Source organism: Bos mutus, chromosome 17, assembly GCF_027580195.1.
Source record: "Bos mutus isolate GX-2022 chromosome 17, NWIPB_WYAK_1.1, whole genome shotgun sequence".
Classification (NCBI taxonomy): domain Eukaryota; kingdom Metazoa; phylum Chordata; class Mammalia; order Artiodactyla; family Bovidae; genus Bos; species Bos mutus.
In genome coordinates, this window is record NC_091633.1 from 6,603,668 (window position 1) to 6,626,195 (window position 22,528).

General features: G+C 49.9%; 1 protein-coding gene across 1 annotated transcript in view; it reads right to left on the reverse strand.

Annotated features, from left to right (window-relative positions):
* Positions 1–20,924, reverse strand: part of SEZ6L (seizure related 6 homolog like) — a 54,976-nt gene extending 34,052 nt beyond the window's left edge. The window contains 14 exon segments of the mRNA XM_070385566.1: positions 436–517; positions 520–573; positions 2,567–2,761; positions 3,323–3,489; positions 7,311–7,476; positions 11,394–11,540; positions 11,543–11,578; positions 13,823–14,015; positions 16,150–16,283; positions 17,045–17,554; positions 17,557–17,593; positions 17,596–17,810; positions 19,487–19,544; positions 20,865–20,924. Coding sequence (XP_070241667.1) covers positions 436–517; positions 520–573; positions 2,567–2,761; positions 3,323–3,489; positions 7,311–7,476; positions 11,394–11,540; positions 11,543–11,578; positions 13,823–14,015; positions 16,150–16,283; positions 17,045–17,554; positions 17,557–17,593; positions 17,596–17,810; positions 19,487–19,544; positions 20,865–20,924 — 2,054 coding nt within the window.
* Positions 20,925–22,528: the final 1,604 nt, after the last annotated feature.

Genomic DNA, 22,528 nt, shown 5'->3' on the forward strand with positions numbered 1-22,528 from the left:
AAATGCTGTCCTTGCTCTTGGCACAGGGCCTTCAGGGGATTCTGTTCCTTTTGAATATGTTCACTCCAATTCATCTTTACATTCTGAGCCTTCTCAGATGCTCCAGGAAAGGCTTCTCTGACCTTCCTCTTGACATCAGATCCCCGTTATAGAATTGCATAGCATCAGGCACCTTTCCTTACCAAGGTGCTTTAACAAAGTTACATTGAAGCATCTCCTCATTTAGTGCATGCTTCCTGAGCAGACTGAATTTCCTGAGGACAGGAGCTCTTTCTGGGTGTGTACAATGTTGCTCCCCCACCATAGGGACCCGGTTCTTTGCACAGCCCCTGACACACAGGAGGTGCTTAATTAATAGTGGTCGAAACAATCAAGCAGGAGCAATTTCTTCCTCAACTGGCTAGACCTGGGGGTCCACCCATCAGAAACACTCACAACTGGATGTCTAAGAAGATCCGCTTCTCCTCGCCCACATGGATCTTCCAGACACAGTCTTCACCTTCCACGTAGGGCTCCGCCAGTTTGGTGACAGCACCACCCCGGCCACGGCAGAGAGCTGCCCACCACACATGGCTGTAAAAGACACAGACAGACAGACATGATGCATAAGGAAACAGATATGGTATAACAGCTAGGAGTGTGGGCTATGAAACCAGACAGTCCATAGTGTGGAAGGATTAAATTCAGACCGGCCACCTGTCTCCTCCAGTGGAAGGCTGGCAAAGGCGGTCTAAGGACATTGTACTGGGGGTTCTGCGACCCTGGGGTTCAACCAATTGAGAAGCAAAAGTCTTTGAGAAAATTCCAGAAAGCTTCAGAAACCAAACCTTGAATTTGCCACTCACCAGCAACTGTTCACATAGCATTTACATTGCATTTAGGACATTCCTGTATCATTTACATTGTGTTTGCAATCGTCTACGTAGTATTTACTTTGTATTATAAGTAATCTAGAAATGATTTAAAGTATATGAGAGGATGTGCCTTTTTATATAAGGGACTTGAGCATCCATAAATTTTTGTATTGGGTTGGGGGGTAGCGATGGTTCTGGAACCAGTCCCTTGCAGATACTAAGGGATGGCAGTTGCTCTTTCAGGACCAAGGACAGAGCCCAAGGTTTCAAGGAACTCTTCAACAGCCTCCCCCTTGAGCAGGGGGTGTACTGATCAAGAGATGGTGCATCTGACTCATGTGGACCTGAGTTCGAGTCTTGTCTCAGCCACCAAAGGATCTGTTGACAAGGCATGTAAGTTCTTGGAGCCTCAGCTGTCTCCCTCTGGACAGCAGGAAGAAACACCAGTGTGGACCTCACTGGATAATTCTGAGGCTTAACTGAGCTCATGGATGTCAGACACAGCACAATGCCAGGCACAAGGTAAGCATTCAGTAATTCTTAGTTAATGTTACTGTGGAGGGTCCTGGCTCTGAACTGGAAGTGGAGATGTGTGGCCGCACCTGGCCCTTTAAATCTCACTCTGCGTTTGCCTCTTTGGAAAGTTCTCAATGTGGCAGAGGCCAAAGCACCAATAAATTCCGCTCTGTTAAACCAGCACATTTAATACAGGGATCAATCCCTCACCACGGCAAGGCTATGACTTCACGCCAACCACCATCTGGGCGGCGGCTGCCAGGAGCCAGGGCTCTGTTCATTATTCCACATTCCCCACGTGAGTTCAGGCTCAGAGCGGCTCAGCGGTCTTAAATATGGAGAAGCAGGGAGGGCAGGGCACTGGGCACCCACATAGCTGAGGGTTCCAGAGAGCCGACACTGTCCAAAGGGGCAGAGAGCACAGCTTTCGGAGAAGAGAGAGACCAGAGTTCCATGCCTGCTTCTGCCAATTACCCTCAGTGTGTTCTGAGGCATGTCACATCACAGCTGCTATTTCTTCGTCTGTACATGGGATCAATAATAATATGCACCTCAGGTGGTGGGCTTCTCTAGTGGCTCAGCAGTAAAGAATCCTCCTGCCAATGCAGGAGAGTTCAGTCCTTGAGTTGGGAAGATCCTCTGCAAGAGGAAAGAGCAACCCACTCCAGTATTCTTGCCTGGGAAATCCCATGGATGGAGGAGTCCGGTGGGTAACAAACAGTCCATGGAGTCGCAAAGAGTCAGACATGACTTAGCAACTGAACAAGACAGGATTGTGGTGAGGATGAAATCATATAATGGACAGAGTGCCTGCAACAGTTTTTTTTTTTTTTTTTTTGCACTCCTCTTAACAACTATTATTATCATCATTATCATTAATTAGACTCAGGGTTGCCATGTGCTGTTGGGTGAGTTGTGCACTGCACAAGTCTGCATAGTGTATGTAGGAACTGAAATCCATGCAGAGATCTTCTCACCAAGCTATGCACGATGGGGCCTTGTGTCTGGAGGAAGGGGCCCCTTTTCAATTTTATCCATTTTGTGATTTTCTCAAGGATCAGCAGCAAACCTGACCCAAAGGAGAGTGAGCCCTGGAAACGGTTCTGATCCTAAAATCAGTACACAAGCTGGATCTCTTCATCTGAAGGAGTAGAGGGCCCTGGGACACCCTGGAGGGAGGGCTGTGACCCACTCACCTCTGCACAGGGGCTCTGTGTCATTCCAGTACGGGTCTCGCATGTTGATGCACTCAATGATGGCCGGGCCCTGCTCCAGAGAGTGGCCAGGGTCACAGGTAAACTCCACTATGGTCCCGATGTTATAGGTCGGGTCGGACGTGGTGAAGTTCCCGTTCTGAATGTAGGGCTCGTAGCAGTGGCCTTTCTCAAAGGCTGGGGCCAGAAAACAAAAGAGGGCAGCTGCTCACGCGAGCCAGGGGAGGCTCACAGGGCTGTGCTTACGTCGAGTCAGGGGAGGCTCGCGGGGCTGTGCTCACGCGAGCCAGGGGAGGCTCGCGGGGCTGTGCTCACGCGAGTCAGGGGAGGCTCGCGGGGCTGTGCTCACGAGAGTCAGGGGAGGCTCGCGGGGCTGTGCTCACATGAGTCAAGGGAGGCTCGCGGGGCTGTGCCACAAAAGCAGGTGCCCCTCCTGCTGCTCAGCGAAGTCCCATGGAAAACGGGTACCAGACCCCCCACTCCAGCTCCTGCTGACCTGCTGAGGGCCCTTGGCCATTCACCTGGCCTCTCTACCTCTTTATTTTCATATCTGAAATGGGAACAAGGACCGTTGCCTCCCCAACCCCAAAGAGGCAGCCTTTGGAAGTCCAAGGGTCAGTCTAGCCATGGCCTCCTCTTCAGTCTTAGCAGGTCACATTTCTACCTCCCAAGACCCAGCCCTGCCATGCTTCCCACAGCGACAACCCAGCAGAGGGGGCGGCCCCCCAGGACCCTCACCCTCGAACCGGATGTTGAAGGCTGAGGCCGCCGGCGGCTGGTTGGACGTGAATTCTATGCGGATGGTGTGGCCATCGCTCAGCAGGCCCTCAAAGGGGACATTCTCGGTTTGGAAGGAGTCGTAGAGAAGAGTGGACTTGTTGGTCAACCCGCTGTAGACCATCATCCTGGCAGTGCGGAAGGAGATGGGGGTCAATGAGAGGTCTTCAGGGGCCACTGACATACAGCAGCAGGAGGTGTGTGCTGTGAGCACCCACTCTGGGACCGCATTCCCTGACTCACACCCCGATTTCACCCCATACTCACCAGGATACTCTGCATCATCTCACCAAATTTGTCTCCCTTTCTGTACAATGCTTATCCTAGACTCATGGATGGATTCTGAACTTGAAGGAAGGTGCTGGGTATGATGTAATGACCAACTGAATTAATAGACACCAATTATTTATTACTAATATGGGCTTCCCCAGTGGCTCAGCAGTAAAGAATCTGCCTGCAATACAGGAGATGAGAGAGATTTGGGTTCAATCCCTGGGATGGAAAGATCCCCTGGAGGAGGAAATGGGAACCTATTCCAGTATTCTTGCCTGGAGAATCTCATGGACAGAGGAGCCGAGCAGGGGGTCCATGGGGTCGCAAACAGTCGGACATGACTCAAGTGACTTAGCAGTAGCAGTATTTATTACTAACTAAGAAGTTGCGATGATTGGGCTAATAACATTCTTGAAACACTGATACACACACACACACACACACACACACACATGTAATCACAGTCCCAACTTTAAATTCTGAGCTGTGGGATTTTGGACAAGAACATTTTACCCCACCGAGCCTCAGATTCTTCATCTGTAAAATGGGTACAAGAGTGTGGGGATTAGAGGCCGAGGTATAGTGTGCAGGACAGAGCAGGTGTGCAGGTCAGACGACCAAGTGCTGGACCGCTATAGGGTCTGCCACTGACTCTTGCCTCCTGAGGACACTGTGCGTGCAGTTAGAGGAGTCCCAATTTCCAGTCCCCAATTCCCATCCACTGAGGTTACACAAGTCTCAACCCATCTCGGGCCTCACTTTCCACAATCCTGAAAGGAGGGATCACAAAGTCTTTCCTATCTATCTTACAGGGGGCTTTGAAAAGATGAAGCACCCTGAAAACTGAAAGGTATCAGACATGTTGGTATTCATTCTTAGTGTTATTAAAACCCTTTGGCACTTGACTCTTTGCTAGCCGTGGCAGTTTTAAAGAAGTTATGCAAAGATGTGGAAGGAACCAGTACACAAATTGGATCACTTACTTTTATGGATGGAATCATAAACAGGCATTTTTAATTTTTCAAGTTTTTTTTTTTACCATGACCCATTAAAAGGGTTTATCATATGAATTTCTAATGTCATCAAAATGTAGAAATGTTGGAATCTCAGTCTGTTTATTCTGCCTTGTGTCCACTGTGATTCAGATAAGGAGGGGGCTGGGGTGGAGGCCAAGGGCCTCTTCACAACCTTCTAATCCCTCTTGACTTTATTGTGTCTTTGGGGTCATGCCCAGGACTCTTCTTTAGGAGCATTGAAGCCTTTGGCAACAAGGGCAAATCCTCAGGATCTCAAAATCTCTACAGTCAATGACTCTTCCCAAGATAGCAGTTTTCTAGCTATGTTCTCTAGAATGTCTGAAATAGGGAGAGTTTATCTCAAATCTATGTATAGTCTATGGTCAAATGGGCTTGGAAAATTTAAATGAAAATTAAACATTGTTTTCCCCTGCAGGACTTGGCAGTGTCTTTGCCAGTGAACATGCCTTGATACCAAGATAGAGCCTGGGTATAGTGTCTCCTAAACATATTTGACCAGAGAACCCACTTTCTATGCTGCATATTATGGGACTGGAGTTTAGAAAGAATTCATATTGGGGGGCTGGAAATCATCTTTAAAATTTCATTTCACTCCTCTACTCAAAATCCTTCCATGACTCTCTACAGCTTACAGAAGCATCTGGCAGCCAAAGCCCTTCAGAAGATGGCCCACATTTACCTCCTCATCTTCGTCCATCTCCACTCCTATTCTCCCAGCTTGGGCTAGCTACTCCATCCACTCACTGTATTTTGGGTTCCCTGACTGCATCTCTAAGGTTTAGACCAAGGTCCCATATCTTACATGGAGCCTTCTCTAGCTCTAAGCTCTTGCAACTGTGGTATTTAAGCTGTTTTTTCCTCATAAAGTCCATAGACAGAGAAAGCTCCCCTTTCTTCTTAGCACAGCGAGTATCTTCACTCGTGTGTGTGTGTGTGTGTGTGTGTGTGCACACATGCGCACCCTGACCTTTGACCTTGATGAACGACTCCAGACTTCTTTCCCCAGAGACACCTGAGCACCGGCTCTCCCTGGTGGTTGTCAACACCTCCCTTCCATAAACCTTTGCAGGGCTCCACCCGGTGAAACTACAGTGTCCATGTATGTGTCTGTCGGCTCATCTATCAGGATTTCATAAACTTTCAGAAAATACTCATTTTGGTTAATTTTTCTTTCTCTCTGCTTGTCACTGTCTGGTCCACACGCACACTTGGTTTATTCTCAGCACCGTTCAGAAGAGCCAAACCGGAGGTCTGAACGTTAAAAAGCATTCATCACTGAGGGCTCCCGGGTCTTGCTTCTCAATGAGTCTCCAGGGGGAAGAGCCTGGGCATCTGTTTTTCTTAAAGGTTCCTGAGGTCATTCTGATGCTACAGAGAATCCACGCTCTGAAGCCCCCATTCCACACCTTGTACTTTAAGGCAGTGATTTATTGATATGGAGTTGTTCAGGATAAAGCTGGACGGTTTGGAGGGAAGTGGACTCCAGAGTTGGGTAAATTATTCAGTTGTCTTGTATTTTCTCAGAATCCTTTCCCAGAGGTTAATGGTTTAGGTCTGAAGCTTCAAAGAAGCCAGGACACTGTAATTTTAAGTTGAAAGTCGGACGGGCTCCAGGACTCGAAGGTGCTGGCATTCTGTGGATGCCCTACCCGTACCCCTCAGCACTCTTTGCTCACCCAGCTTTGGCCGGTTTCCAGAGTCTCTGAGAATCAGCCAGTTCAGCCAGCTCAAGGGGTGAGAGCAATGCTGGGGAGCCAGTGTGTGTCCAGGAGCACCCCTCCTCTAACAGTGGATGAGTGGGTAGATAAACACCCCAGCTCCCTTGCCCTCTGACAGGAACTCTCTGAGCCATGCTAAATACAGCTTCCTGGGGCACCCCTGTAGATAAGACACCTGACTATTAACACACACTGTATCACTCCCTTTCCTTCTCTTCTCATTTTCTTGGTGCTTTCTAGGATCAGCTGCTAAATAAACCACTTTATCTCACACCATTGTCATCCTGTCTGTTTCCAAGGGAACCCACTCCAACAGAGCAATTCTAAGCAGCCAAGATCCTAATTTTCTAGAATGTTCCACAATATTCTGGAATAAGGTCTCAGCTTATCAAAGTTTTTGGATTCCGGCTTCTGTGTTTATTACTTAGCATCAACATATGTGCTCTTAGCTAAATGCTGTCTTGTTATCGAAAGTTCCTTCGTGTGCATACATCTGGTTTTTGAATCTCAATTTCCTGTCACACCCGGAACCAATGTTCTTCTCTCCCATTCTCCATCAAGGCTAACACATGATTTGGGCACAGAGCAGGTGCTCAGGAAACTCTCTCTCCTTGCTCCACTGCAAAAAGGCATGTGCAGGAGAAGGGACGAGGCAGTGCAAGGTAGGGGGGACTCCCTTCCTGCCTTCCCCCTACCCTGTGTGACTGGGGCAAGCCTCTTCCCCTCTGTATGCCCTGGTTTCCTTACGTGTAAAAGGAGGAGATCAAAACTGACGGTTTCTAATATCCTTGCCTCCCTCCCCAGCTCTTCCTTTCTTGACCTCCATGAGCCAACAATTTAGCCATTTCAAGACTCCCAATCCCCAGCCACATCCTAAGAGTCTGGGAAGGTATGAGGCTGCTAGGGCCCTCGGGGGCTTACCTGTCCCTCTCGTGCAGCGCCAGCCTCTCAAAGTGCAGGTGCAGCTTCTGGCCCTCCGGAGCCTCGATCGTCCACACGCAGAACTGGCTCCCACTGGCATTTGCAGAGTGACTTGGGGACAGGACGCGGCCGATGGTGGCGTTGTGCACCGCCCCTCCACAAGGGGCTGGAGCCAGACGGTAGGGGTGGGTGGGCAACGAGAGGATTGCAGAGAGAGGTGGAGGGGAGGATAAATGGGTGTTTTATCCTTCTCTGACCCCAACCCCTTAGGAAGAGGAAAACCGTGGGCAAGTCCCCTCCTCCTGAGACAGGTTCATCCTGTTTGACAGGAGGTGCAGTCCCACGACTGGAACCCCTGCCACGTGCGCTCCACGGTGGGGAACGAATGACTGTGAGTTAACGCACTGGCTGCACCCTGGTTCTCAGCTACAAAAATGGTAATGAAGAAGGACATAAATAGGCAGTTCTCCAAAGAAGAAGTCTGCTTTTAGTACTTAGTTAAGCACTCAAAAAATTCCGCCTCACTAACAATAAAAGAAAAGCAAATCTAAACTACATTCTATCTCCGTCCACCTAACTGGTCCAGATAAAGAGCAGCAATAAACGGGAGGCGCCATCCTCAGTGATGAGAAATGGTCGCTCTCATTCAGGTCTGGTTAGAATGCAAATTGCTATGACCTTTCAAGAGGGAAATCTGATGAAAAATATGGAAAATGCTTTTAAACACTTTGACCTGGTAATTAAGGTTCTGTGGACTTATGTCAAAAAAAGACTTACAGAGTTTCACAAAAATGTATGATGTTCACTGTTTGATTGCTTTTAAGAGCAAAACACTGAGAAACAACACGAATGTCCACTTACAGACGCTTGGTTAAGTGCATGCCATTCATATCGTTTTTTAAAACCTTGTTACCAAAGAGTACTTCAGAATATAGGAAAATACTCACTATATTTTAAGTGGGGGAAAAAAAGTTAGAAAATGGTCCGCCATACCTATTTCAATGAGCTATATGCAAAGATCAATTGAGATCAGGGGTATAAAAGTGATTTGTCAGACTCTTCAGCAGTTTCGTATTTCTTGGAAATATTTTTTTTTTTTTTTACCAGAGTCATATATCACTTTTATCATAAAAATCTAACATACATGAAAAAATGATGTGTGAACTGAGAAGAGTTCTGCAAACGTTGGGAGGTAGTTTTATTCTTAGAAGATATTTGGCTCTCATTAAATGTTTGTTGAATGACGTCATGACTAATAAAGAATTGCAGAGATGAGAAAGGCCGATAGCTCCCTTGCCTGCTCTGGACTCTGCTGTGACCTACAGCAAAGATGTTGCTAGGAAGACTGGCACTTTTTTTCAGGACCACGGACAGAGTACCCGGTCACCCATCTCTCCACTCTGCCTCATGTCCCAAAGTGGAGGTTCAAATCTGCCTCGTGTCACTTACCTGCTGTGGATCTAGGACAAGTCCCTGAAGCTCTCTGAACCTCTAGTAAAGCGGTAATAATAATTCCACCCTCCTTATGGGCTGAGGTGAGAAATGAAACACTGCGTGGAGAGGGCTTGGCGCCATCCCTGGCACAGAGTAGGTGCTCAGAATGCAGGCAGTCTTATTGCCCTACAGCTCAGGGGCCGAGGAGATGGACGAGCTGTCCCTGGTGGGGGGCTCCAGCCATCTGTCCTCTCTGAGCGGCTGCTCATTTGCTGCCTCTGTGCTCCCCTTCCTTGCCTTATTAAGCCGACTGATGACTCTGTTTGGCTTCAATTTGCCAGCCGTGGCTCCCCATCCATCTTTCTTAGCACAAATTGAGGCTTAATTCCTCTCTGATTTCATACATAGATAAAAATTAACTCGAGGGAGGCATGGAGACCAACTGCCCAATGGTTTGGATTTTTCTTTTCTTTGTTTAAACACACACACACACACACACACACAAAATTCTGAACAGCCTTGAGAGAACAATACTGCAATCATTAAATCTCGGAATTTACCATCAGCTCTCATTTGCATCTTGAATTCCAGGGCCCACAAATGCCTGGAGGGCAGGAACGACGTTTTTCTTATTCCCAGTATCCTGTTTGTACGTGGCTCATGGCCTGGCACATAGTAGGTTAATGTGAGCAGCCTGTACTCTCCTGGCCACGGTCAGGACTTTTGAGAATCTAACAGGGTATTACTCTCTCGATAACTGAGGATGGTCAAGGTTGCGGCCACTGGTGCAGAGAGAGTGCAGTATAGTGTGCTTCTCAATCTATGATGTGCAGCCCATGAACCACACAAAGAGCATGCTAAATGCAGATTTTTGATTCGCTTGGTTCTGTATGGGGCCCAGGATTATGAATTTCTAATAATCTCAGCAGTCTGCACTTTAAATAGTGAATGTGTAAGGGAAACAGCTCAAGAGAGAAGGACTCTAGATCCAGTTCAATTTCTATCTGGTGACTGAGGAAGAAACTTCACCTCCACGAGCCTCAGTTTCCTCATCTGTGAAATGGGGATAATGGTTCACATCGTGTAGGACTGCTGTGAGGATTTACCACAGCCCTGGTGTATGGACTGGGCTCATAATATGGCAGCTGTCACATCAAAAGCTCAAGCAACAACAACCAGAAAAAAAAGCCCATAAATTAGACTTTGTCAAAATTAAGGACACTAAGGGGGCGACAAAGGATGAGATGGTTGGACGGTATCACCGACTCAATGGACAAGAGTTTCAGCAAACTCTGGAAGATAGAGAAGGACAGGAAAGTCTGGTGTACTGCAGTCCGTGGGGTCACAAAGAGTTGGACAAGACTTAGTGACTGAACAACAAAAAGCACACTATTGAGAAGTGAAAAGACCACCCACAGAGTGGGAGAAAATATTTGCAAATCATATATCTAATAAGAGACTAGTAACCAGAATACATAAAGAATTCTTACAACTCAAGAAAAAGACAACTACATTTTAAAAATGGGCAAAAGACTTGAATAGACTTTTCTCCCAGAAGATACACAAATGGCCAACAAGCATAAGAAAAGATGATCAATGTCATCAGCCACTGGGAAAATGCAAATCAGAATCACACTAGGATACCTTCACACTCACTAGGATGGCTGCCACAATAAAAAGAAGACATGGAAAATAAGTGCTGGTGAGGATGTGCAGAAACTGGTACCTTCATACATGGCTGGAGGGAAAGGAACACGGTGCAGCCAGTGGGAAATACTTTGACGGTTCCTTCACAACGGAAATGTGGAATTACCATGTGACCCAGCAACTCCGCTTACGGGTACATAAGCCAAGAGAAATGACAACGTATGTCCACACCAAAACCTTTACACACATGTTCATAGCAGCACTATCCATAACACCTCTGAAGTCCAAAACAACTTGAATGTCCCCCAATAAGGGAACAGATAAAATGTGGTCTATATAATGGAATATTATTCAGCCATCAAAAGGAATGAAGTCCTGATACATGCTACTATCTGGATGAACCTTGAGAACACCACGCTGAGTGAAAGAAGCTGGATTCAAAATATCACATAACGTATGATCCCAGGCATACGAAGTGTCCAGAGTAGGTGAATCTGTAGAGACAGAAAGCAGGGGCTGGGCACAGGGGGAAACAGGGAGTGACGGCCAATGGGTCCTGAGTGTCCTTTAGGGGGTGATGAAAGAAGTGGTGACAGCTGCACAGCACTGCAAACGTCCTAAATGTCACTAACGGTCACTTTTATGTCACGTGTGTTTTTATCATGTAACAAAACTGGCTGCCACCACATTTTTGGAGCAGTCTCTTTCCTAAGGTCAGTCTTAACACCACGGGCTTCCCTTGTGGCTCAGACAGTAAAGCATTTGCCTGCAATGCGTGAGACCCAGGTTGGGAAGATCCCCTGGAGGAGGGCATGGCAACCCACTCCAGTATGCTTGCCTGGAGAATTCCATGGACAGAAAAGCCTGGCAGACTACAGCCCGTGGGGTCACAGAGAGTCGGACATGACTGAGCGACTAACACTCTCCCTTTAACCCCCGGGGGCTGGTCTCTCCTCTCTTGGGAGACCATCCATGGTGGGTCCGGCTGAGGCTGGCGTGTACCTGAGCAGATGGGCTCCCGGCTGCTCCAGTGGGGCTTGGAGGCATTGATGCACGTCAGCGTCTGGGCGCCCTGGAGCTCATAGCCCAGGTGGCAGTGGAAGTGGGCCTCCCCGCCCGAGTGCAGGTCCATCACCGTGACGTCCCGAAATCAGGCCGGCGGGGGAAGCTGCAGCTCAGCATGAAGGCTGGGGAGAGATGCCGGGGCAGACAGTCGTCTCTCAGAGCCAGAGACGGAGAACGTGACCCACATCCCGGGAGCTGGTTTATGCTGAGGAGAAAAGATGAGGCCCCCGGGGACTCCCGAGTGCTAAAGGAGTGTATTTTTGTGACTCGAGTTAATCACGTGCTGCTGAGACTGCCGGATGAGCACTTTTCTCTAGGCTCCAAGCTCACCCCCACCCCCCACCCTGCCTAACCGGAGACAGCAGGTTTGGGGTGGAGGGGGCCCCACCCCTCCCCGGAGCCTCTCTCCATGTGGAGACAGAACTACTTTCTCCTTGAGCACAGGAGGGACGGGATCACCCAGGTAGGTTAGTCCCACCGCACGGGCAGCTTAGGTGTTTGTTAAAAATGCAGGCTCTTGGACCAGGGTTAGGAGAAGCAGTTCTTTAGGAAATGCCAAGGATGTGAGAGCTGGAACTAAGTCCCGGGAGGTCAGGGCTTGGGCTGTGGAAGAGACTGATGTGAATTTACGTTCTCTTACTCCATCACTTAAAAACCAGGTGACTTTGGGGAAGTGACACAGTGCCCTGAACTTCACTCTTCTCCTCTAGGACTGTCCCTATCGCACGGGTGGCGGTAAGGATTAAATGGGAAATGCCAAAGGAGAGCCTCCTTCGGCCAATGTGCAGTGCACAAAGCTTGCTGGATGCATCGAGTGGCAGAAGGGTGCACATGGCCACATTGAGCTCCTCAAGTTTTATTTTCATAAGAGAATGCAGAGTCCATCCCTGGACTGTGGTTTGACCTCTCCTGCAGTTGAGGATTTCTGCATTCCCAGTACTCATGAGGAGGACTGAATTCAAGTTCATGGCTCAATGAGCCATTTTTTTGCCCATTTTTTAATTAACAAAGACAACAGACGCTCGTCTGCATACTGAGAAGGTGCGAGGGAACGGATACTCCTGTATACAGTCATCCATCTGTTTCAGAAACATCCAAGGGGAAATTTTTAAATGAAGTATTTTTCCAGACATTTGGTCAATGTGATGTAAACGTGGATGGCTGCTGATTTCCCGAGGTGTGGCGAAGGGCGCCCCCTTCCCTGGCAGATACTTGGCAAGTACCCAGGGAGAGCTCCCAGGAAGGAAGCGTCCCAGGAGGTGGGGGAAAATGGGATGACATTGAAGGATAGAGAGAAGGAAGAGAGAAGAGGGGGGTGGGAATGAAGCAAGGGAGAGGAGCAAGAAAAGAAATGAGGGAAGCTGGGACTTTCCGGATAGTCCAGTGGTTAAGACTCCGCACTTCCAATGCGGGAGGCCGTGGGTTCAAGCCCTGTTTGGGGAACTAAGAACCCATATGCTTTGTGGTGCAACCAAAGAAATGAAAAGAAAGAAAAGAGGGAAGAGAAGAGAGGGAAAAGGTAAATAAAAAACAAAAGAAGACCAGAAGCAGACAAATACAAAAGAAAGTGGAGAAGAAGGGGAAAAAAAAGCAAGGGACCCTGGCGGCAAAGGCTCCCTCCCAGAAGCCCGTGGGCCTTCATGGGGTTGGTGTCAGATTCAGGGGCCATGAACTTGAATGGGAAAAGGGGGCTTGCTTATTCTTCACTGAACAGGTTCAGGGTTAACTGCAAAGGTAGACGACAAACTGTTACACAGTCACAGTACCGTGGCTTCGTCACCAAGGGAATCAGACATGTTCACATCAAAATGAGTATCTTGACATATTTCTTATGCTCCTTTGAAATTACAATAATTATCAGAGCCACTGGGAAATATGATTTAATGTGTTAATAAAGAAGCACATAGATTATGATATCATAGATCAGAACAATGTTTTGACAACTGCTATCCAATATGAACGGCTTCCTTTTGAATTGTATATATTTTATTTTATGCTCTCAAAAACACGAATCTAAGGGACTTCCCTGGTGGTCCGGTGGTTAAGAATCCACCCTGCAATGCAGGGGAGCTGGGTCTGATCCCTGGTCAGGGAACCAAGACCCCCTGTGTCTCGGGACAACCAAACCCGCATGCAGCAACTAGAGAGTCTATGTGACACAATGAAAGAGCCGGCACGTCGCAGTGAAGATCCTGCGTGCCGCAGCTAAGACGAGATATAGCCACATTAATTAATTACAAAAGGAATCGCGAATCTAAGAAGGGGTCCACAGTGTTACCAAACCAGCACAAAGAGGCTGGCAGTCCTTGGTGCTGGAGGGGAATGGAGGCCAAAGGGACATCTCAACAGCCCCGGCCCAGCCTTACCCTGGTAGTGCAGCTGGAAGGTCCCGAGGCCGTCGTCCTGGAAAGTGCGGAAGTACACGGAGATGGTGTTGGTGGGGCTGCGGATCACCTGGCCCTCGACCAGGAGCGTGTGGTTGGCCAGGACGGTCAGGGAGGGGCCATCCACCCCTCGGATGGAAAGCAGCTCCCCCTCGGACAGGTTCACGCTCTTCACCTGGGGATGGGCAGGGGAAGACAGGACCTGAGTCGTGTTTGAGACAGCGGGTCCTCCCAGGGTCTGAGGATCCCCAGGCAGCAACCCCCTCAAGGGGCCCCTAGTCCACGGGGTGGACGGGGGCCGCGACCCAGCCCTGGAAACTCTTGGAGCCCTGGGAACCTCTGGGCCCCCTGCCAGCTCCCAGGGGAGGCGCCGCAAGGATCTTCAGCCCCCTTCACTGGGTCCCACAGGAGAGGCTTTCTGGAGGCTGGCAGCTGAGATAGATTTTCCTGCAGCTGGCAGGTGGGGGTAGGGCTTTGATCAGCTTGGGCCTGAGGTCCCACCTCCAGGGAGACAGGAGAAGGCATTTCATCTGAAGGTCAGCTCCAGGGAGGAGGGAAAATTTTTCTGTTGCTCAGGGTCCCCAGGGCCTAAAATAGTGCCTGGCACATAGTAGGTGCTTGACTATGCGCTCGACTTTGCAGACTGACTGAAGACATTCTTGCCCTTCTGCACAAACTGGGGACGGAGTGCGGGGTCGGGGGAGGGGGTGGCCATCTCTAGGGCTTTCTCAGGCCCACGTTCTTATCCTCCCCGATGCTGGCTTCAACGGCAGAACCTCCTCACAGGACTGTGTACTTGGTTTGCCGAGTCCACTGTCCAGGCTTGGGAGAGGAAGAAGGGAGATACTTTACTTACAAAGATAGTGAACAAACGGAGGAGGGGGTGGGGTGGGGACTTAGTCAGTCCCCAGTGCCCAATTTGAATGTTTCCACTTGCCGTAGTGTGGCCAGGGACTCCAGATCCTCTGCCTCTTGTGTAAACAAGGCAAGAATTACCCACGAGCCCTTCCCCTTTCAGCCCATATATATATACACCTTACTCTTTTTTCTCTTTGATGAACTCCTACTCATCTGCCAAAGCCCCACTAAAATTGCCCTCCTCTGTGACACCTTCCCTGACTGCCAGGGAGGTTGCCTGTCTCTCCACTGTGATCCTACATCCTCTGTGAACGCCTGTTAGAGGTCATTTCAAATGGCAGCCCAATGTCTTCCATGTGCGTCTGTCTCAACCATAAAACAGTGACCTCCCTTAGGGCAACTCCTGCACCAGTTTTGACACCACCATGCCCCCCATTGCTACGACTGGAACATTATAGACGCTCGATGAAGGAACTCTGCTGTCCCTGACAACAAGCGCCACACAGTATTAGACAGAGTGGATCTATTCAAGTGCAGGGAAGTGTTCCTCAACTGTCAGCATCAGATGAACGGCAACTTTTCTCCAGTTTAATTCCGGGAACATTTATAAAGTACCGACTACATGCCACGTGCTGGGCCAAGCTCTGGGCACACGTTCTGCCGAGAGGCTTATCTTTGATTCTCTCTAGAAGTCAGAAAACCTTCCTACGGTAGAGTTCTGCTTAGGTCATGCATGACTCTGCTTAAAATCTTTTGGGGGCGCTGTCTTGCCCATGAGAACAAAGCGCACACCCAGCCTTCTGCTCTTGGCCTGGAGGGGTCTGCCACCACGTGGTACCGGCCTCCGTTTCTGGCTTCAGGGCCGCCCTTTCCTCTCCCGGACGGTGAGCCGGACAGGTCACCACTTGTTGGCACGTTGCCTCAGTGCATATAAAAAAGCGCTTCTAAAGATGGGGCGGTGGGTTGGGTGGGGAGAATGGGTAACAGGCATTGTGCGCCCTCTCTCTCCCCTAGACTCTGGCTGAATACTCTGTGCACTGTCATATATATTCCTCCCTGAAACTCCATAAAGTAGCAACATTTTCATCTCTGTTTCACTGATGGGGAAACAGACTCAGAGAGGTGGAGTCCCTTGCCCAGAGTCATGCAGCATTAACTGGTAGAGCTGGGACTTAAAACCCAGGCGTTTGAGGAGGATGCTACCCTGCTTTCCCCTTCTTAGTTTGCAGCCAAAAGTTTATGAATCAAATGAACCATGTGGGGCTTCCATGAGTTTGTGTGTGTTGAACAAGCAGGATATCACAGGACTTTCCTTCTGGGTATAACGGCTTACAATCTGTCAATACATCCCCTTCCCTCCATGTGTGCCAAGCTAGTTCTTCTGAGTTGGGAACTTCTATTCAACTGCTGCTGGAAGAGGCAGCCAAGGCAGGGCAACCTCGTGGGGTTACCTGGAGCTCCACCCCATAGCCAGTGTAGACCGTCGCGTTGTACGTGCACTCCAGGAAGTTGTTGAGGGGCAGCGGCGGGTAATCACTGGAGTCGATGTACCCTTCAGGGTCAGAGAAGCTCACACTGCAGAGAGCTGGAGGAAAGGCACTGTCATCAGGACACAGAGAAGAGCTGAGGTGGCATCTCTCAGGTGGGCTGTTGGCTGGAATAGGGCCTCTGAACACTGGTGTTCCCATCTCCGCTCCTTCCCCTGCTGTTCCTCCTCCTCAGCTCCACACTCAACATAATAATCAAATGGCAAGAGCTGACACGGGACTGATATTTCACTCTTATCTTAGAGACAAGTAAAACAAAGCTCAGAGAGGGAGCACATTTGGGCCAAGGTCACACAATGAGCAGGGGTCAAAAATCCAGAGCTCCCAGTCTTTCCTGAGCAGCCACATTGCATCTGTCCCAGATCAACGCGTAATTGACAGCCGATGCCCCTGTGATGCGCTTGAAGATGGGATAGAAGACGGAAGAAAAGACTGGAACACGGAAGTGTGTTCTATCAAGTTCACGAGCAGGGAGAGCAAAAGCACCTTGGAAGGCTAGGGCTTTTTAGGCAGGTGAAAGGACTCTGTCCCTGGCGGAGCGGTTTTGAACCCTGCTCTTCAGCTGTGAGACCTAGGGCAGGTTGTCTGATGTCTTAGGGTCTCAGGGGTCTCATCTCTGAAATGGGGATGCTAGTTTTGAACCCCAGGGTCAAGTTCATAGCTAGGGCTGCATAGATGGTAACCAATGGCAGGGCATGCACCTTCCCGGGCCCCCCTCCCCCCACGCACTCCCTCCCCCCGTCGCAGAAGCTGCCTCCTCACAGTGGCTGCAGCGCCGGAGGGGCTGGGGGCTGCCTACCTGGGGCCTGCTCGGTGGTGATGACTGTGGTGGTGATGATGGTGGACGTGGTGGTCTCCTGGCTCTCCTCTGAGGCTGACCCGGTCAGCTCGGTCTCCCCTTTGTCCATCACCGTCACAGGGCTTGCATCCTCGTGGGGAGCCTCTGGGGCCTCCTCGGGCACGGCCGGCGCCCCGGGGTCGGGGCTCCGGGGGAGCGTGTGGGCCACCAGCGGCTGCGAGGTGAAGGGGGCGATCTGCAGGGGCGCGGGGGTCGTGGGGACCGCGCCTTCCTTCCGCTCCAGCCAGAGGGGCTCCTCGGAGGACAGAGACAGCGGGCGGGTCTCCTCCCCTGCGGAGGCCATGGGGTCCTGGTCACCGGGTGGGCGGGGCTTCCCCGGGGCGATGGACAGAACTGGGCCCGGGGATGCCGGCTGGGACGCGGTCCTTTGCGTGGCCGCTGCGGGCGTGGCCTTCGGCCTCAGCTGCTTCCTGGCCGAGTTCACCTGCTTGAGCGAAGGCGGCTTCTTCCTGGCGGGAAGGAGTGCCTGGTGCCCGGCTCCTCCGGAAGCGGAAGCAGCGAGACACGGCCGCTGGGTCTTGAGGCGCGAAGGGGACGGTCCCTTCCAACTCCGGTTCGCGAAGCTCATCCCCAGACTGCACTGGATTCAGAGGGGCCGTGGTCACGCTCTCTTCGGGGTTCTCCTTGCTCAGACTGCTGCTCCCCAGGATTTCGGAGGGCAGAAGGTAAGTATCTGATTGGCCGGCATCTCCCTCCGGGGGCTCATCTTAGAAAGAGAACAGAGGCCAGTTAGCGTGGGGCCGGGGACTTTGAGTCCTCTACCCGGCCCACGCTGAGGGTGGCCCGTTTAAGATGGGACCCAAGGCTTGCCAGGACGCTGGCACATTTTGATCCGTAGATGTGGGGCTGCCACCTTTCTTTCCTTCCTTTTGCTGACTATGGAGACTTAGAGTGATCTGGGCCAGCCCCAGTTAAGCATTAGAGCTATAGAAATCGAGGACGCAGAATCTCATGGTCCTAATAAGAAAGCAGAAACAATCGTATTCAATGTGATAAATGCTTAGGAAGAGAGCAGCTCTGTGTGCCAAGAGGACAGAGAGGATAGGCCTCTAATCCAGTCTCTGGGTGGGACCACCATGTACAGTTGCGCAGGTTGCTCACTGCACAAGTTCATCCCAGTAAGAGGATGAAAGGGGCTGTAACCAACCCACAGTCTCTTCTCCAAGTTGTGTGCCCTGACTCAGGGCTGTATTGTCCCGGGACTGGGGAAGTTTGGATGTTTTTTGTTTATGTTTTGCTTATTTTTAACTAAATACTGTACAAGTGACCTTGTAAGAGCTGCAGGAAGATTTGAGGATCCAGAGTTATGAGGCAGAACAGAGGGGTGTGGGAAGACCCTGGAGGCCTGGCTGAGGTGGGTGGAAAAGAGGAACGAAGGAGAACAGAGGACAGAGTTGGGGGGTGATTAGAGAGAAGGCTGGGGAGCAAGGAGGTCAGGGTCAGGCTCTGGTGGGCCTTATACATCCTGCTCGTTCCTTGAGATTTATTTCTGTCTTGAAAGTAAAATCGCCTATAATTTTAAATAAGGGCTGGCCCAGGCCACTGTTTGGCAGAATCATGTCTGAAAGCAGCCTCATCATCTACTTCTTTGACATTCAGTTCTGCCAAATGGAAGCTGGCAAATGGCTTTACCTCTCTGAGCCTCAGTTTCCTGAGCTGTGACATGGGGCTGTTGTCCCCTGTCTCCTAGGGTGGTCATCGTTCAAGAGGGTGATGTAGGCAAAGCAGACATACACATTTGCACAAGTGGGCCCCTCACCCACAGTGAGCGCCTGGCATCGGCTGCTGTCATATAATCACCCCTCAGCAGGGGACCTGAGCAGTCAGAACACTCCAGATGAGGAGCTCAAGATAGAGAGGAATTACGTCCTGGGGGACAAAGGACTGATCGCTGTCCTTGTCAGTTTCCCCGCAGAAAGACACTCACTCAGCCACACGGTCTTGGGCCCTTCAGCACTGTCATTCAAACTGATCTCCCTCAGAAAGGTTCATTCGCTTTCATGGAGTCAGCAGTGGCAGTGGCTCAGTCTATCTAGACTGCAACAGTGCGATTGAAATCAACAAATATTCCTGTGGTATAACACTGATTACCAGCCGGTGGGCATTCCAGGCCTATGGGAACGCTGGGGCGGAAACAGACATCGGGGAGGAGAGGGTGTGCAGAGGAGCTGAGCACAGATCCAGGTCACTTATGCCAAGCAGGTTGTCTTGGTCCAAGGTGGGATGCATTGAGGCTTTGGGGTTAGACCTGGGTTCAGGTCCCACCTTTGACAGTTGCTAGCCGCATGGACCTGGGAAAGTCCAGTAAGCCTCTTTTATGTAACAGATCATGGGATCAGATCAGACATGGGGCTGCTGGAAAGCTGTAGCTTTTATGCTCACAGTCGCTTTTATCAGATGATTGGTACTGACCATCTTTGTAGATTGTCAAATGAGAAGGCTATGGGGCAGAAAGAAGAGAGGATGAGAGTTCAATACACCTGGCTCCCAAGACCCAGCTGTGGTTCGATGCACAGAGCTTGGATGCAGCCAAGAGCTTGGGGGACCTGCACGGTGGTCCTCTCCCGGCTGCCACTCCCCATCATAACTGGGTATGTTATGATGGGTAGGTTTCTTCTTCTCTCGGTGTGTCAGATGGACAGCTAGACTGGATGAAGTCTAAGGGTCCTTCCAGCTCTGACATCATTGATTTTTCAAACAATCAGGTGACTGATAAGTATGCTCAGGGCCTGTTGGTGATCTTGCTAAAAAGGACAAAGTGACAACCTCAGTCCTGACACGGGCTTGTGAGTTTTGTGGGGCTCTGTGGCTACATTCGTTTCTGCCAGTCTGTCCACAAAAATGTCCCCTTGATCACAAGGGAGTGGAGGAGAGACAGGAAGAAGAAGAGGGAGTGGGAGACAGAGATGTTAGGAAAACACGCTGTGTCAAAGGTGATAAAAGATTATAGATGATATAAAGCACGTTGATGTGCCTTGGCCATAACAACAGTGATATTTATAACATTGCCTCCTGATTGCTTTATTGAGTGCCGAATATGTGCCAATATTTAGCTGAATATTTGTTAAACACTTTGTATCCATTACTTCATTTAAGTCTTTCTCAACCTTATTAATTAGAAATCAGTATTCTTATTTTACAGATGGGCAGATGGAGGTTTGGGATATTCAATAACTTTCCAAGATCATAGAACAAAGCTGGGTTTCCTGCCTTGGTTTTCCTGATGGCACAGACCGTGCTGCTGCCTTTAAGAAATATGGGGCATATATATTTTAAGAACATGCAGTGCTGTCAGCTGCACCCCCCTTGTCTGCTTGAATCGGCCTCTCCCTGCTGCAACACCCTTCTCTCTAAACCCTTGTGTTGCATTTCTGCTAACTGGGATACAGCGTATTCCAACACCCCATAGATGATAGCCCCATCCCTCAGTGCATTCCTTGTTAAAATACAAATTGCTGGTCTCCCCTGCCAGACCCATCACATCTGGATCTTCTCTGAGCCCAGTGAGACCCAACACAGCTGGGGAAAGCAGAAGGAAACAGGAGAAAAATGATCCTATAATCAATTCCTGACTCCCAATCACTGCTCCCACCTCTGAGGTCCCCAGGAAAAAACTGGTGCCAATCTCAGCAGCGATAAAGCATTTTTGGAAGCAAATCCATGGGAATCAGTCAGTCTTTTCCCCACTGAACACCTGACTTCCAGGAAGAGTTGTATATTTGCTGTGTCAATTCACCTCCCTGCCCCCAGTGCCCCTTACCCCTCCGAGCTCACACGCGCTGGGTTCTGGCTGGCCGGCTGGCTCCAAACTGAAGGCCATGTTCAAGAGAGATGAGTACATATCTGTGATCTGAGTGTATGCAGCCCTGGAGATGCAGCGTTTGTTCTCAACTGGGACACAGGCCAAATGAGTGCCACATGAAACCATGTCCCAGTGGGAATTAGTCAAATTGGATTCCACGGCCTCAGAGATCCAGAGACTTCGCTTGCTCAAATAGGCTGGCTTTTCCCGGGGCTCCAGTGACCACCGAGTTATGTTAACTCCTCTTCCCCGAAGCATTTAACTTTTTCAATCCCCATAGTTACATTTGGCTGGTTCTCCCTTTAATGCGGGCATTCAGCGCCCCACTGGGATGCTGTCAATCAACTATTGAGTGAAGGTGCTGGGTGCTGACTCTCCCTGCCGGTTGACCCTCAGCGTGAGAGAGTCAGCGCTTTAGGACATGGTCCCTGTGTTCGAGAACTTCGGCAGGCGTAGCAACAGGTCCTCCTGCATAGCACAGGGAACTATATTCAATAACCTGAGGTAAACCATATGGAAAAGAACATGAGAAAGCATGCGGATAGCTGAATTGCTTTGCTGTACAGCAGAAATTAATACAACGTTGTGAATCAACTCTACTTCAATTTGAAAAAAAAAAAGTTAGGAAGGCAGACAAACAACGAAAACTCAACATGGGTACCAAACAGAAGAGACGGAGTTTTAATTACATCCGTATGCTGTTTTCCTCTCTTGAGACAGCGTGGAGCAATATCGAAGGCAACTGAGCGTTTGTTCTGCCTTCCAAGTTGGGAGAAACACCTCTCTCTCTCTTTACTAACGTTGATGGGGAGATGGAAGATTAGACTTGGAAGCATGCCATTAAAGTCGAAAAAGCACATGTTCGGAAGCCTTGAAGCTGATGATTTTTTGTCTTAAATGCCCAGCAGCAGTGGAATGGCCAAGAACGGCCTGGAATCTGAGCAACCGCGCATCATCACACAGGCACGAAAGGACAGACCGAGAAGCGGAGGAAACAGAAGCCGGATGACGCTTCTGCTGTAACGTTCGTGAAAACAGCAAGATGGAAAGTTCTAGGTGTGGATGCAAACGACCAGACGCAAACAACTCAAGCAAATGGCGATGCAGAGTCTTTTTTTGACTCAGAGGAATGGCCCCCACGCGTGGTCCTGGCTGCCTCTGGGTGGTGGGACTTCTGGAGACGTGTTTGCTTCCTTCTACTTGTGGGCATTTTCCAAAATGTGCGTAATAAGTATTCAAAACTTCTAAAGAGAAAAAGAATTATGAAAAGAGGAGGGTTTAGATGCTGCCTTTAGCGCCTTGTGGTGGGGAGGAGGCGGGAAATCAGACACACGTTTGTAATCAGGGATGTGCTTTGTTCATTGAGTCACCGAACCCCGTGGGATGCGGTCTCCTGGTGGGGATGTCATTGGGCTGTTCACAGTCGGTACTTTTAAGAGGAGGGCATGGCAGGTGGATCGATGGGTATGTTTGCTAAACGGCGGTACAAAAAATGCTAGTCACTCTTCTCTTCGACATTACTCATATCTGATTCAGTGGTGCGTGCTCGTACCTTCACTCTCCACGAGGACTTGCTTAGCTCACTCTGGTGGGTTTGCCTGGCCTCATCAAGGGACAAAACC